General features: G+C 42.8%; 1 protein-coding gene across 2 annotated transcripts in view; it reads left to right on the plus strand.

Annotated features, from left to right (window-relative positions):
• The window catches only part of LOC139545646 (zinc finger protein 462-like), a 25,395-nt gene extending 11,375 nt beyond the window's left edge, over positions 1 to 14,020 (plus strand). For both annotated transcript variants that reach the window (XM_071353627.1, XM_071353626.1), the window contains exons 2-11: positions 2,838 to 2,906; positions 3,109 to 9,200; positions 9,343 to 9,623; positions 9,820 to 9,938; positions 10,447 to 10,599; positions 10,868 to 11,108; positions 11,391 to 11,527; positions 11,710 to 11,936; positions 12,495 to 13,467; positions 13,602 to 14,020. In XM_071353627.1, coding sequence (XP_071209728.1) covers positions 2,897 to 2,906; positions 3,109 to 9,200; positions 9,343 to 9,623; positions 9,820 to 9,938; positions 10,447 to 10,599; positions 10,868 to 11,108; positions 11,391 to 11,527; positions 11,710 to 11,936; positions 12,495 to 13,467; positions 13,602 to 13,729 — 8,361 coding nt within the window. In that variant the 5' untranslated portion in view covers positions 2,838 to 2,896 and the 3' untranslated portion in view covers positions 13,730 to 14,020. The remainder of the gene's footprint in view (positions 1 to 2,837; positions 2,907 to 3,108; positions 9,201 to 9,342; positions 9,624 to 9,819; positions 9,939 to 10,446; positions 10,600 to 10,867; positions 11,109 to 11,390; positions 11,528 to 11,709; positions 11,937 to 12,494; positions 13,468 to 13,601) is intronic.
• Positions 14,021 to 14,756: the final 736 nt, after the last annotated feature.

Genomic DNA, 14,756 nt, shown 5'->3' on the forward strand with positions numbered 1-14,756 from the left:
CGCAAACTTTTGCTTAGACCCAAGGTTTAGGCCTTTGGTCTAAAATGGCTAGCTGATCGCTTTTCTCAGGTAAACCTGGCAAAATGATCCATTATGCTAAGTACCACCAGCTGAGCAGCATAATTATATCCAATAACAAATCAAGCTATTACAGATCTAACACAATATAGCAACCCTCCAATCACATTTGTTAAACAGGTCAACTTGTCCACCAGGGGGAGATTCCTTAAACCTTCAAGGTTTACTTCCTTGTTCTAACAGGTGGAGTGCCGACATTGCGTAATGCAGGTGACCTTACACAAAATCCAAAAAGGCACGTTTTCACATATGACCAAATTCAATGTTTTTGCTTACCGTTTCACTTGCATCCATGTGCTTTTAAGAAGGGGGGAAAAAACATGGATTATACGTTTACATTTGTAGTTACATCGAGGAAGAATATAAAAAGTTGACAATGATGGTCTTGTCAAATGGCTGTATTTTTATCCCTGCTACTATCACTGACTGGTGGTGCAGTCCACAAAGTAAGCTTTAAAGGGATAATACTGCTAGATTCTGGCGTTTTATTTACCCAGAGTCCGATAAACTCATGGATACCAGTTTTATGTCTCTGCGTGCAGTATGAAGGAAGTTAGCGGTAGTTTCGCAAGCCAGTGCTAACTAGCGCAATGATTGCAAGTCTACAGGTACGGTTTACCTTTTTAAAGGCGGAAACTGACGCCACTGCAGTCTGAATGCAGCATGTTTAATGTACCAGCTCGCCGATTGAGTTTATTTTTATTTGACCTTTATTTAACTAGGCAAGTCAGTTAAGAAGAAATAATTATTTACAATGACAGCCTAGGAACAGTTGGTTAACTGCCTTGTTCAGGGGCAGAACGGCAGATTTTTACCTTGTCGGCTCAGGGATTCGATCCAGCAACCTTTCGGTTACTGGCCCAACGCTCTAACCACTAGGTGTGCAAGCTGATGTACAATGTGCGTCCAGACGATAGGGGATCCGTCAAAAGACTGGTAAATAGAGACCACTAGTGGCTGTCCAGGCTGGTTATGAGGGGTGAACCAATGGTGTAGCTATGTACAGTGCCTTCGGAAAGTATTCATACCCTTTGACTTATTCCACATTCAAAATGGATTAAAATAGATTTTTCTCTCTCCCATCTACACACAATACCCCATAATGACAAAGTGAAAACATGCATTTAGAAATTGTAGCAAATTTATTGAAAATGAAATGCAGATATATGAAATTGTAACAAGTATTCACACCCCAGAGTCAATACTTTGTAGAAGCACCTTTAGCAGTGATTACAACTTTGAGTTGTCTTGGGTATGTCTATCAACTTTGCACATCTGGATTTGGGGATTTTCTCCCATACTTCCTTGCAGATTTTCTCAAGCACTGTTCCGTTAGATGGTGAGCGGCGGTGAACAGTCTTTCCACAGATTTTCGATGGGATTCAAGTCTGGGCTTTGGCTGGGACACTCAAGGACTTTCACATTCTTGTTCTGAAGCCATTCCAGCATTGCTTTGGCTGTATGCTTGGGGTCATTGTCCTGTTGGAACATTAATCTTCACCCCAGTCTAAGGATGTGTGTGCTCTCAAGCAGGTTCTCATCAAGGATTTGCCTGTATTTGGCTCCATTCATTGTTCCCTCTATCCTTACCAGTCTCCCAGTCCCTGCTTCTGAAAAGCATCACCATAGCATGATGCTGCCTCCACCATGCTTCACGGTAGGAATGGTATTAGTTGGGTGATGAGCTGTGCATGATTTTCTCCAGACATAGTGCTTTGCATTCAGGCCAATGAGTTCAATTTGTCTCATCAGACCATGGACTCTTTTGTCTTATGCTCTGTCTTTCACGTGCACTTTTGCAAAACTCCAGGCGTGCTGTCATGTGCTTCCGTCTGGCCACTATCCCATAAAGCCTAGATTGTTGAAGTGCTTTTCCTTCTGACAGGTTCTCGCATCTCAGTCAAGGAACGCTGTAGTTCTGTCAGAATGGTCATGGGCCCTTCTTGCCCGGTTGCTCAATTTGTTCGGACGGCCAGCTCTAGGAGGCTTCGGGACAAATCTCTGAATGTCCTTGAGTTGCCTAGCCAGAGCCTGCATTTGAACCTGATCGAACATCTATGGAGAGACCTGAAAATAGCTGTGCAGCGACGCTCCCCATCCAACCTGACAGAGCTTGAGAGGATCTGCAGAGAAGAATGGGAGAAACTCCCCAAATACAGGTGTGCCAAGCTTGTAGCATCATACCCAAGAAGACTCGAGTCTGTAATCTCTGCCAAAGGTGCTTCAACAAAGTACAATGAAGTTTGATTTGAGTAAAGGGTCTGAATACTTATGTAAATGTGATATTTTTATTTTTTTATGTTAAGTATATTTGCTAAAATTTTAAATAACCTGTTTTTGCTTTGTCATGATGGGGTATTCTGTGTAGCTTGATGAGCGGAAAAATAATATTTCATCCTGTACATGAGATTATTACAGATGAGAGTGAGATTATTTTTATTTGTCAAACAGCAGCCAAGCATCTATCATGTCACCAGAATAAGACCCTCAATATTAATTGGAAAGGAGCATCAAGCTCATCATAGTGCATTTTCATCTAAATTGATTTAATCTGTAGCCTAATAAACTGCATGCTTTCCCGAGTCGTAGTGGGAGGACCACACATGTCATCACTTGACTCTAAGTTTACTTCAATATGATGATTATTTTATCAATATTTGCACATAAAGGCGTTTCCAGCACCATTTCTCGGTAATACATTTAAAAATGTTTGGATGGAAACCTGGTTACTGTCATTAAATTATTATGCTGCCCAACAGGTTTCTCTCCTGTTTGTCAGTGAATTTCTGGGATCAAGAATCTCACGGAGCCAGGGGAGATGGAGGAAGGTATGACTTGTTCTTATACCATAATACAAGTTGTAAACAGGAGAATGGTGAACTTTATCACCTGATGTTTTTAGCTGCTTAGTTGGTCTGGTAATGCTTAGGTGCATGGCACATTTAGTCATTAATATCTGATGATACACATTTTTATTCTGCAGTTGTATAGTATTTTCAATCATTATTAAGATATTTTATACTCCCACAGATTCCGGACGCCTCGACAAGTCTGACCAAATGACCCAAGGTCAACCAGGCTCTCAACAATCCATGTCTCCAAGTCAGTCATTCCAGTGTAACCATTGTGTCCTCCTCTTCAAATCAAAGTATTTCCTCCTTGAACACATGAAGAAGGTGCATGGCGTTGATATGGATCCTTCACAAAGTGAAGGGAGTTCTACTCCCTCAGAGAGTTCCACGCCACCTCACAGTAGCACTCGCTACAACAGTTCAAAAAAGGTTTTCTCTTGCCGGCATTGTGTGTTTACGTCTTCCACTTGGACAGTTATTATCAAACATGAAAATACATATCACAAGGTGCCGGTGAGGGGTCCTGGTAAGGGCGGCACCTTGAAAACACAGAGACGGTATTTAAGGGGCAAGCTTCTCAATGCCAAAGTGTCACTGCCAGGTAAGAAGAATTACAAAAATGTGTCAGCACTCCAACGCAAAAAAAGGGACGTGGGGAGAGTGAATTCCAAGTCTACCTTAAAAACCATAAACATTCCTAGCTCTAGCTTATTGTTGAAGAACCTGCGAACTCAAGTGGGATCCTCAGGAAATTGTTCTGAATTCAGAGTCGTACCTGGAAGTTCAGGACATGAGTCCTCTTTAAATTCCTTGCAACTGAAGATGTCCACCCTCCCAAGGCCATCACGTGCGCGTGATGTGACCGTCATGTCAGATGCGCCTTTCCATAGCTATGACCAAGACAATGGTAAAGGTGCTTCTAAAGTAACTGACGAGAGATTTAATTCAGAAAGTGAACAGATGGGCTCTCACTGCTGCTCGCTCTGCAACTTCTCTGCGACTTGGTTGGAAGATCTTCACACTCACCAGCGAAGTAAGCACAGTTACCTTTTTTACAGCATGGGGTCAAGTCTGCTGGACAAAACGGTGACCGAACAGCGGACTCTCAAACCTGAAATGTATAATGGAATGTCACTGACAGAGCCATTAGCTAAAACGACTAAGAAGAGAACGCATGATGACACCCCTTTAAGTCCTGCTAAGAAAAATATCAAAACAAGCCCCGAAAGTACAGTCATCCAAAGTAAGCTATCAGGGGGCACTGCTTTCACCTTTGAGGTTAGCGAGGATGAAGAGGAGGGAAATGCCTGGAGAACTGAACTAGATGCCTCAGGAAATGAAATGGAAGATCAGTTGGCAAATGGAGAAAGCAGGGACAACCCAAAACAACTTTATTGTTGCAAACACTGTGACTACAGTCACAAGTCATCTCGTAGTGTGAGCACCCATTACCAGAGAATGCACCCTTACATCAGGTATGACTTTCAGTACATCATGAATCCAGATGATTGGTCTGCCACCTTCCGTTGCTTGGAGTGTCCTGTTGATTTTGCCGCCCCTGATGAACTTAAGCAACACTATAGGGATCATCACCCAGAAGCTCCAAATGTGTTTATGATGCGATCAGATCAGCTTGATTTGGTGTACAAGTGCTTTGCCTGCCCATTCACAATTTCTAATGGCAAGTACTTGAAACCCCATTACAGAAATAAGCATCCAAAACTGAAAATGAGCAATCCCTTAATGTACTGCAGTTTTACTACCAAGCCCTCTGAACATGAACCCTCTAAATCACAACATTTAGGGCAAACCTCCAGCCTAAAGAATGCAGAGGTTGTCTCTCCTGAGAAGTCTCCGACCACACATAAAGAAACTGTTAATATCACCCATACACCCTCAAAAGCATGTTCCGCTTCCATGGGAGTGGATGTGGAACTGTACCACTGCAAACATTGTGTATTCAGCAATAAGTCAGTGGTTGTCATGCTTGTCCACTACCAAAAAAGCCATCCGACGGCAGGATTGACAATTGACAGCATAAAACAAGCATCTCTTGCCACTTCCAGGAAACCTAAGGAGGAAACACAGGTGTCTCCTGAAAATATGGTTTTGGAGCCATTCAAACTCCCAGAAGTTAAGTCCCCCAACATTTCCCTCTCCAGACCAGATGTTACACAGGAAGATGCAGAGAACATGTTTTTCTGCCAGGATTGCAACTATGGCAACCTCACAGTGAGGGGGGTGTTGAATCACCAAAGGTCAAAACACCGTGATCTCAAGGCTTCTGTTGAGCAGATACACCTCCATACTGCTGAGGTTCGTAGTCAATGTAAAACATCACAGGGCATCGTAATAGTCTCACCTAGCACTCCCCTCCAAAATGATGTTGCACAGGAAGACGTTTTAAAGCCATTCAAACTTCCAGAAGTTAAGTCTCCGAACACATCCCCTCCCATATCCAATGTTTCACAGGCAGATGTTGAGAGTCCATATTTCTGCCAGTTTTGTGACTATTGCAACCCCACAGTGAGAGGCATTATGAATCATCAGAAGTTAAGACACAGTACTCGTAAGTCAACTGCTGAAAGTATAATCAAACATACTGCTGTGATTCGTAGCAGCCCCAATGCGAGAGTGGTTTTGAATCATCAGATGTCATCTCATAGTCATCTCAAGGTGGCTGCTGATAATGTCGTCAAACATACTGCTGAGGTTCATGGTCAATGTGAAAAGCCTCAGTTTACTGGATTTGACTCATCTAACTCCTCTTTAAAATCCACTGTTGAGAATGAGGTAGCTGACTTTTTTTTTTGCCAGTACTGCAACTATGGCAACCCCAGTGTTGCAGGGGTTTTGAATCATCAGAAATTAAGACATCGCTGTCTTCAGATATCCACTAATCAGATTCTTCAATATACATCTGAGCTTCGTAGTCAACAATCTACATCTCAGTCTGCTGGATTTGGGGCCCCTAACTCCTCTCTCCTCAGATCTGATGTTGGGAATGAGGCAGGTAACTTGTTTTTCTGCCAGTTTTGCAACTATGGAGATCCCTCAATGAGTGGGATTTTTAATCATCAGAAGAGAAGACACGGTCAACTCAAAACAACTCCTGATGACATCTTCAGGCATACTGCTGAGGTTCGAGGACAAATGAAAACATCAGAAGAGTCTAAAAGAGTCAACTCAATGAACTCTTCTCACATCTTACCTCTTCCTCTTGTGACGGAAGAGGCTGTGTTATTCTGTCAGCTTTGCAACTATAGCAATCCAACCATGAGTGGGGTTATGGATCATCAAAGGAAAAGACACCCTGATCTTAAGGCAACTCATAAACAAATTCTTGAATATACTGCTGCAATGATTTTGGCCCAATCTGGCAAATCACCTCACTCATCATTCTTAACGTCTGAGATTTTCCAAGAAGAATTAGAGAAGTTCTTCTGCCAGTATTGTGACTATAGCAATTCTACAGTAAGGGGGATTTTGAATCATCAAAATAAAATGCATGGTGATCTCGAAACAAACGCTGCGCAGATCTTAAGGCATACTGTTGTGGTTCAAGGGCAAACCAAACAATCTCAGTCAAAAGCAGTCCACTCACCCAACTCTCCTCACATCTTGTCTCGTCCTCTTTTGAAGGATGAGGTTGAAGACATGTTTTTCTGTCAGATTTGCAACTATAGCAATCAAACAGTGATAGGGGTTTTGAATCATCAAAGGAAAAGACACCTTGATATGAAACTAACTGCTAAGCAAATCCTTGAATATACTGCTACGGTTATGGGCAAATCCCAGTCAGTACGAGAAGACACACTTAACTCATCCCAAGAAGAAGAGGGGAAGTTGTTTTACTGCCAGCATTGTGACTATGACAATCCCACAGTTAGGGGTGTTTTGAATCATCAGAAATTAAGACATAGTGATCTGCCGGCTACTGCGGATCAAGTTGTCCGGTATACTACCATTGTTCGCAGCCCCCCCAAAAAATTAATAACCCAACAACCTAAAAAGTCCTCCATGAAAGCTTCACAATCTCGCACGCAGAAAGCTGCACCGCTCAGGTCCTTAAAATGCCGCAAATGCTCTTATATAACTCCCCATATATATCTTTTGAAAAGGCATCTGAGGAATAACCACCAAGAGAAAGCCCCAATCACAACGATTATGCGTTGGGCTTACCAAGATGGCCATTTACAAGCAGGTTATCATTGCGAGTGGTGTGTTTGTTCACACACTGAAGCGAAGGGACTCCTCCGGCACTACCGGCAACGTCATCCAGATAAAAATACTGGACTTGAGTCCATCATCCTGAGATTACATGTTGGCCCTAAGACTTCTCGATCTAAAAAAACTAAGCCTAACACAGAGCGCAATGTTAAACATGAAAATATTACCCTCAGGTTTGGGGAAGTTCCGAAGACCTCCCCATCTTTTCAGTCCGGAGAAGGTGACACAAAAGTCTATCCATGCCGAGCATGTTCCTTTAAGGCTACTTCAATGGGGGGTATCGGCAGCCACTACCGTGTAGTTCATCCATGGTCTGTCAAGGAAGATGGATCTGTGTTAGATGTCATTAGTAGTAGGCAGACCCAAGAGCCAGGGGTCCATGAAGAACAAGCTGTTCATGAAACCTCGAGGTCAAGCGAGACACATATGTGCCCTGTCTGTTCAGGAGAGTTCAACACCCTCCATGGTATGTTTACTCATTGTGGAAAGAAACATCCAGAATATGATATGAAGGTCCATGAACAGCCTGATGTTCATGAAACCTCAAAGCCAAGCCAGCGATGTAGGTGCCCTGTCTGTTCCGGAGAGTTCAACACCCTCCATGGTATGTTTACTCATTGTGGAAAGAAACATCCAGAATATGATATGAAGGTCCATGAACAGCCTGATGTTCATGAAACCTCAAAGCCAAGCCAGCGATGTAGGTGCCCTGTCTGTTCCGGAGAGTTCAACACCCTCCATGGTATGTTAACTCATTGTGGAAAGAAACATCCGGAATATGATCCATCAGCTTGTGAAAAGGAACCTGAATCTAGTACAGGTGATGGGACTCTGGTATTCAAGTGTTCAATCTGTCCGTATGTGAACTCTCGCGCTCATGGTGTTCTAACTCACTGCCAGATGAGGCATCCAGCCACCAAAGCCAGAACTGAGAGACTTGAACAAGAAATTGTACACTTCAGTGACCCAGATGAATGTGTGAAAGTCCGATTGGGTAAGAGGATAGGATTGGCAGGCTTCCAGTGCAATATGTGTCCAGTCATCCATGCAAAATTCAAGAAGTTGAAAGCTCACTATGAGATGGATCACAAACGATCTGCCTCCAATATGTTCAAACCGACCTTGAAACAATCCGCTGCCATTAAAAAACAGCTGCTCTCCAAATATAGAGGCTCCCAGACCTCAATTGCTCAAGCTGCCATTTTAAAAAATAGGAAATCCGTCATAGTCAAGTGCCACCTTTGCAAGTACTTTTGCACCACTAAAAAGGGTCTTGCCCGCCATCTTCGCATTAACCACAGTACAGTGGCTCCAATTGAGGACAAAGAGTTTTCCTACAAGTGTGCACTGTGCTCGTATACGACTTTGATTTGTAAGTACCTTGCAGCCCACTATAGGAGGCAACATGACAATGCCGCTTTCAACAACCACTTTGTTCCAGCATTCAGACCTCACCGCATTCCTCCAACCTCACCACACCATAAGGCTTCTTTGAGTCAGGAACCCAAATCACCTGGTGAGAAGAGAAACTGTTCTCTCTGTTTTTTCCAATGTCTTAGTGAAAAAGGCATGGTCTCCCATTATGTGATTTGCCATCCAGGAGTCTCTCACAGCATGCAGAAATCTAGCGAACACCGACCGATTAACACACTGCACTCTCCCCCCAAGCCCAGAAATCGTCACGGGCAACAGAAACCTGTCTGCAAGTTATTTGATCCACAATGTGAGAAAGGCAGTGTATTGTGTCCAGTTGAATGCAAGAAATGTGTGAAATTATTCTTCAATTCAAATCTCCTGCTAAGTATCCACTACACCAATTTCCACAATGAAGATTTCAAACGGGACTTCACTATACTTTCAAAGACTTCAGAGATTGGCACGGAGTTCTACAGATGTGGATACTGTAACCTCCAAATCCAGGGCAGTGCGGACCTCGGCTCCCATCTCGACCATCATAATGAGGAGTTTCAGACGCTGGAAAATGGACAGAAGAGGAAACAACGCCTTAGTGAGCCACCAATAAAGACCAAGTCTGTTACGGTAAGTGGCACATAATGCAGTAAACAGTAAACCTATGGGCTTGTGATTATTTGACAGATGGTAGTACTGTACAACATTGGAAAAATACATCTGTGTTTTCCCATATGTGATTCTCAACCGTAATCATTTCTTTGTCTTTCAGCATGAAAGACAAGAACTGCCCGATGTTCTGACGGCAGCGGAATCGGACAGTCATTGGATTGTGACAAAGGTGGAATCTGTTGCAACAGGGATGGGTCCAATGGGGTCCCCTTCCCCTGTCCCGTCGACGACAGAACCAGAGGGGGGGTCAGCAGGAGAAGAGTGCAAGCACTGCGGGCGAACTTTCATGTCTTTGAAAGGTTTACGCTCACACGAGCGGAGCCATGCAGCTACGGCAGCGCTCAAACGGCTGGACAACATACCACATCAACAGAAGCAGATGTAAGAGGAAATATATTGTATATTTACATCAGAGGAGAGTATTGATAGTATGTGATAGAATCAATCTTGTAATGTTACTTTCTTAGGTACCACAATACAACATTCCTTCTTGTTTCTATATAACCATAAAGATTTGCTTAAACATCTGAATAAATAAATTTGTGAAATGACTGCTTGTCTGCAAATGTCTCCTCAGGTTTGACCGCCATATTAGACATCGCCCCGGGACCATCAAACCCTTCCATTGTGGGCTCTGTCGGTACAGAACTACCATCTTGAGCCTCTTGAAGAACCACCTGCTCAAAGTACATGGTGGTGAGGCAGCCTTACTAATATAACACACTGTCACTAGCCGGCTACCACCCGGCTACTCATCCCTGCACCTTAGAGACTGCTGCCCTATATACATAGACATAGAATCACTGGCCACTTTAATAATGGAACACTAGTCACTTTAATAATGTTTACATACTGCTTTACTCATCTCATATGTATATACTGTACTCTATTCTACTGTATTTAGTCAATGCCACTCCAACATTGCTCGTCCTAATATTTATGTATTTCTTAATTCCATTATTTTACTTTTAGATTTGTGTATTGTTAGATACTACTGCACTGTTGGAGCTAGGAACACAAGCATTTCACTACACCCGCAATAACATCTGCTAAATATGTGTATGTGACCAATAAAATTTGATTTGATTTGTCATGTCACTACATTTTAAAGATAAAAAAAATATCTCTGTTAATTTGAGATGGCAAAAGCTGTGGAAAACATTTTAAAACCTGTTTCCTTTTTTAATCTGTCTTGCTGGAGTAGCTGAGTACCCATCCAAGAACCTTCCTTCCTCTGTGACCGGTAGCCAGGACAGGGAACACACCCTGTGGGCCAATGAAGAGGCCCCTAACCTGCCAGAACCTCAGGAAGGCAATCACATGTCTGATGATTCTGAGGAAACAGACCTCACTGAAAGCAAGTGCTCCCCTTTACATTCATTATTTGAATTGTAATGATTAAACTTCATGATTAAGAACCTTTCCTATAAATGATCAAATGTGTTGTGCAGCATACAGACAAGACAATCAATATTTTTTGAAAAACGCATAACGTTTTGCGTATTGACCCCTCAAGTATTTTGTCATGAGCACACCTCCCCTACCTTTTCTTTAAATCAGAGAAGGCATCTGCTGAGTGATTGAATGTAATGTGGTACTAATATCCCGTGTACTTTCCATTACAGAACCAGTGTACTTGGAGCCCCCAGATGTCCAGCGGCAGCTCAACCACTACAGGCAGGTGGCTCAGGCCTCCAGACATCCAGCCCAACAGGCCACCGCGACCACTCAAGATGCGTTATTCATCTGTGAGTTTTGTATCTACACCTCAACACACATCAAGAGTATGCGCCGGCACTACATAAATCGGCACAATGGGAAAAGGCTGGTGAGGTGCAAGGACTGCTCCTTTTTCACGGGCTTCAGGTAATATATTATTTTTAGTGGTAGAATCTGCTCAAATGCCAATGCTTGACTTTGCTGGGTCATAGTTGGGGCTTTAGTATACACATTCCTGCTATGGATATCTAAGAATATAGAAACTAATTGAAGTGATTGAACAAGTAGCACCTGTGACGACAAGGGTTGATAAATGAACTCCCTCTTTAAAGGATCACTTCTTGGTCATCATTTTTTTAAACTATTAAGCCTCAATATGCTCTATTGCCAAATGAGTGTAACACGTTTTTCTCTGAATGCTTACATTAGGAAGAAGTTGGATATACACGTAGAGACGGCACATGCCAGTAGCGCAACAGAAGCTCCTAAGGACCTACGCTGCCCTCTCTGTCTTTACCATACCAAAAACAAAAACTGCATGATCGACCACATCATCCTCCATCGTGGTAGGTATTTTTGTGGTATTAATACAATAAATGCCATTGACTATACAAAATGATGCTTTATACATCCATGACACTCACTAGACACTTAATCTGGCTGTCTACCGTTTATTCTGTCGGATACTTATCAGTATCATACCCGACTCTATGCTGCTGATCCTGGTTTTTATTACATGTTACAACAGAGGAGCCGGTGGCCCCGATAGAGGTGTGTCGTCCAAGGCTATCGCGATATCTCCAGGGCCTCGTGTTCCGCTGCCACAAGTGCACCTTCACCAGTTCCAGTGACGAGAAGCTGCATCTGCACATGCTCATTAAGCACGACGATATCAAGCCCTACAAATGCAGACTGTGCTACTTTGACTTCACACAGCTGAGCGAGTTGGAGGCACACCTATGCGATAAGCACCAGGTTAGTATTCTACCCTTAGGATCTGAGAGGTGTAAGCAATATGGTTGTGTATCCACTTGTTTTTTTGTTTAACTAGGCAGGTCAGTTAAGAACAAATTCTTATTTACAATGACGGCCAAACCTGTACGATGCTGGGCCAATTGTGCGCCGCCCTATGGGACTCCCAATCACGGCCGGATGTGATACAGCCTGGACTCGAACCAGGGACTGTAGTGACGCCTCTTGCACTGAGATGCAGTGCCTTAGACCGCTGCGCAACTTTTCCTCTGAAAGACTAGGGGGGATATCTGTTGTATTGCTTACACCTGCACTCCCATCAGAGCTGCACAGTACCTTTGTGATCAGGGTTGTTTCTGGATGAGCCTGTGTCTCTACACATGGACAGTGGTTATGTTGACAAATAGCCAATCAAAGGTCACAACTAGTAGTATTCTTACACATTGTTTTATTAATGCTAATTCTGAAAGTTTGGTCTATAGTCAACCCTTCTCTGTTGAGTCGTTTGTCCTTCTATATCTGATGTAAATGTCTTTTGACTTGTGTTGTTCTCTCTTGTAGGTCGTGAGGAACCATGAGCTGGTGGGACAGGTCCATCTGGAGGAACTGGAGACCAGACTGGGAAGAGTCAACCGAGAAAAGGAGAAGAATTGTGACCAGGAATTAGGAAATGAAGAAGACAAAGAAGAAATAAATAAACATGGTGAGAAACCAGGGCTGGAGGAAGAGGGGGAGAACGCTGACAAGCTAAGGAACAAAGAGAAGGATGAAACCAACCACAGACATAGTGAGAAGCAGCAGGTGCTGGAGGAGGGAGAGAACATAGAGAAGCTAGGAAAAGAAGAAGAGAAAGACCAGGAAGAAACTAACAGAAGACTTAAAGAAACTCAAGGGCTTAAAGAAGGGGATACCATTGAGGAAAAAGGGTTGGAGAAAAATGGGGAGAACATTGCCCCCAAAAAATATGAATTTCAAGGATATGAGAACAAAGGAAACGTAGAAGAAAAATCCATGGACTGTGAAGAGAACCAAGGGCAACAAGATGAGGTGAACAAAGATGGAGATAATGAGGTGTCAGAGAACAGTGACCAAAGCAGTGAATTCCATGAGAGCCATGATTTTAGTTGTGAGGAGAACAAGGAGGAACAATATGAAGAATGCCATGGGGAGCTCGAGCATGAGGATAAGGAGATGGTAGAGGAACAATTTATGGACTTTGAGGAAGAGAACCGAGAACCTGGAGAGATGGACATAGGAGAACAAAACAACCAATATCATGAGATGCCAGTGCTTAAAAATGAAGCCTGCAACTATCATGAAATGCCAGTGCTTGAAAATGAAGAGGGCAAAGAGGAAACACACAGGAATCCTAGTGAGAAACAGGAACATGAGGTGGTGGTGAAGAATGACAGTCTGAAACCTGAGTGCAATACGAAACAGGAGCAAGGGTCTGTAGAGGACGAAAAGTCTGAAGAAAACCCCATGAGTGACGATAAGCAAGATCATGAAAATGGCAACACATCTGCACCAAAAGGTATGTACATTTTGAAATGATGAAACTATTGACATCCAATTGATCAAACTGTTTCTGGTTCCCTGTCAGGTGTTTAACTCTGCTACTTATTCTATTATCATTCCTATTCTATGCCTCCACTACCCTGAGTATAGATGCCTCCGCTACCCTGAGGATAATTCCATCGACCAGAAATGAAAATGCGCTTTCTTGCAAGCTCTGTGGCCGAATTCTCATGAACAGCACTGACCTGGAACGACATGTGATGCGCCATGGCTTGTAACTCAGTGTGTCGGTGCCACTGATAAGGATGTACTGACTTTGAGGGTGTTGCTGCTTAGAAATGCTGATTTTAACAGCAAGGAGATTATGTGAATTTCAATTGAAACGGTTGCATATGGTTTCCACCTGTAACTAGTCTTGACTGAGGAGACACTGCAGCTATTGTTGTAAAGGACAAAAAGTCTTATCCCAGAATGACAGCTGTTCACATTTCCAACGAATTAGTTTTGGTGCTTTCTTAATATTTTCATTCTGTTTTTTAAAATTTTCGTAATAAATGACTATCCTAGAACTATTGTTTTATAGATATTTCATTTGTGAAAACTCTTCCTTGTTTTAAGGATATTAGCTGTTCCTGAACTGTTTTGAGGACAAAGCAATGAAAAAATCCTAGTCTCATCTAGAGAAAGAGGTGGTGTTTTTTTGTAAATACAATGGGGTCTGAAATGATTAACACCCTTGTTAAGGATTAGCAAAAATGAGTATAAAATAAATAATTCAAATACTGAGCAATATTGTATGCTAAAAAAAAGGGAGATGTATATTTTAATACAGTACAATTGCTCAGAAACAAGTCAATATTTTTTCAGTGGAAGCAAAAAAGCCCACCCCACAACAGCAATGATATACCACCATATTTTACAGTAGGTATGGGGTTATTTTCTGCTCATGTATTCTCATCGGACCAAACCACCGGTTCCAATCTAAGACACAATGCTGTTTAGCAGACTCCAGGTGTTTACATTTGTTGGATAACATGAAAATAGAGCTCTTTGGCCACAAACCCCAGTGGTGGGTTTAGTGTCCAATTAGAATGCATGAGCAGAAAATAACCCCATACCTACTGTAAAATATGGAGGTGGATCTTTGATGTTATTGGGCTATTTTGCTTCCGCTGGTCCTGGGGCCCATGTTAAGGTCAACGGCATCATGAACTTTAACTATTACCAGGATTGCCTCTGCCAAAAACCTGGTTGCCTCTGCTAGGAGGCTGAAACTTGGCCACGTGGATCGTCCAGCAAGACAAG

Source organism: Salvelinus alpinus, chromosome 19 (assembly GCF_045679555.1).
Source record: "Salvelinus alpinus chromosome 19, SLU_Salpinus.1, whole genome shotgun sequence".
Taxonomy (NCBI): Eukaryota; Metazoa; Chordata; class Actinopteri; order Salmoniformes; family Salmonidae; genus Salvelinus; species Salvelinus alpinus.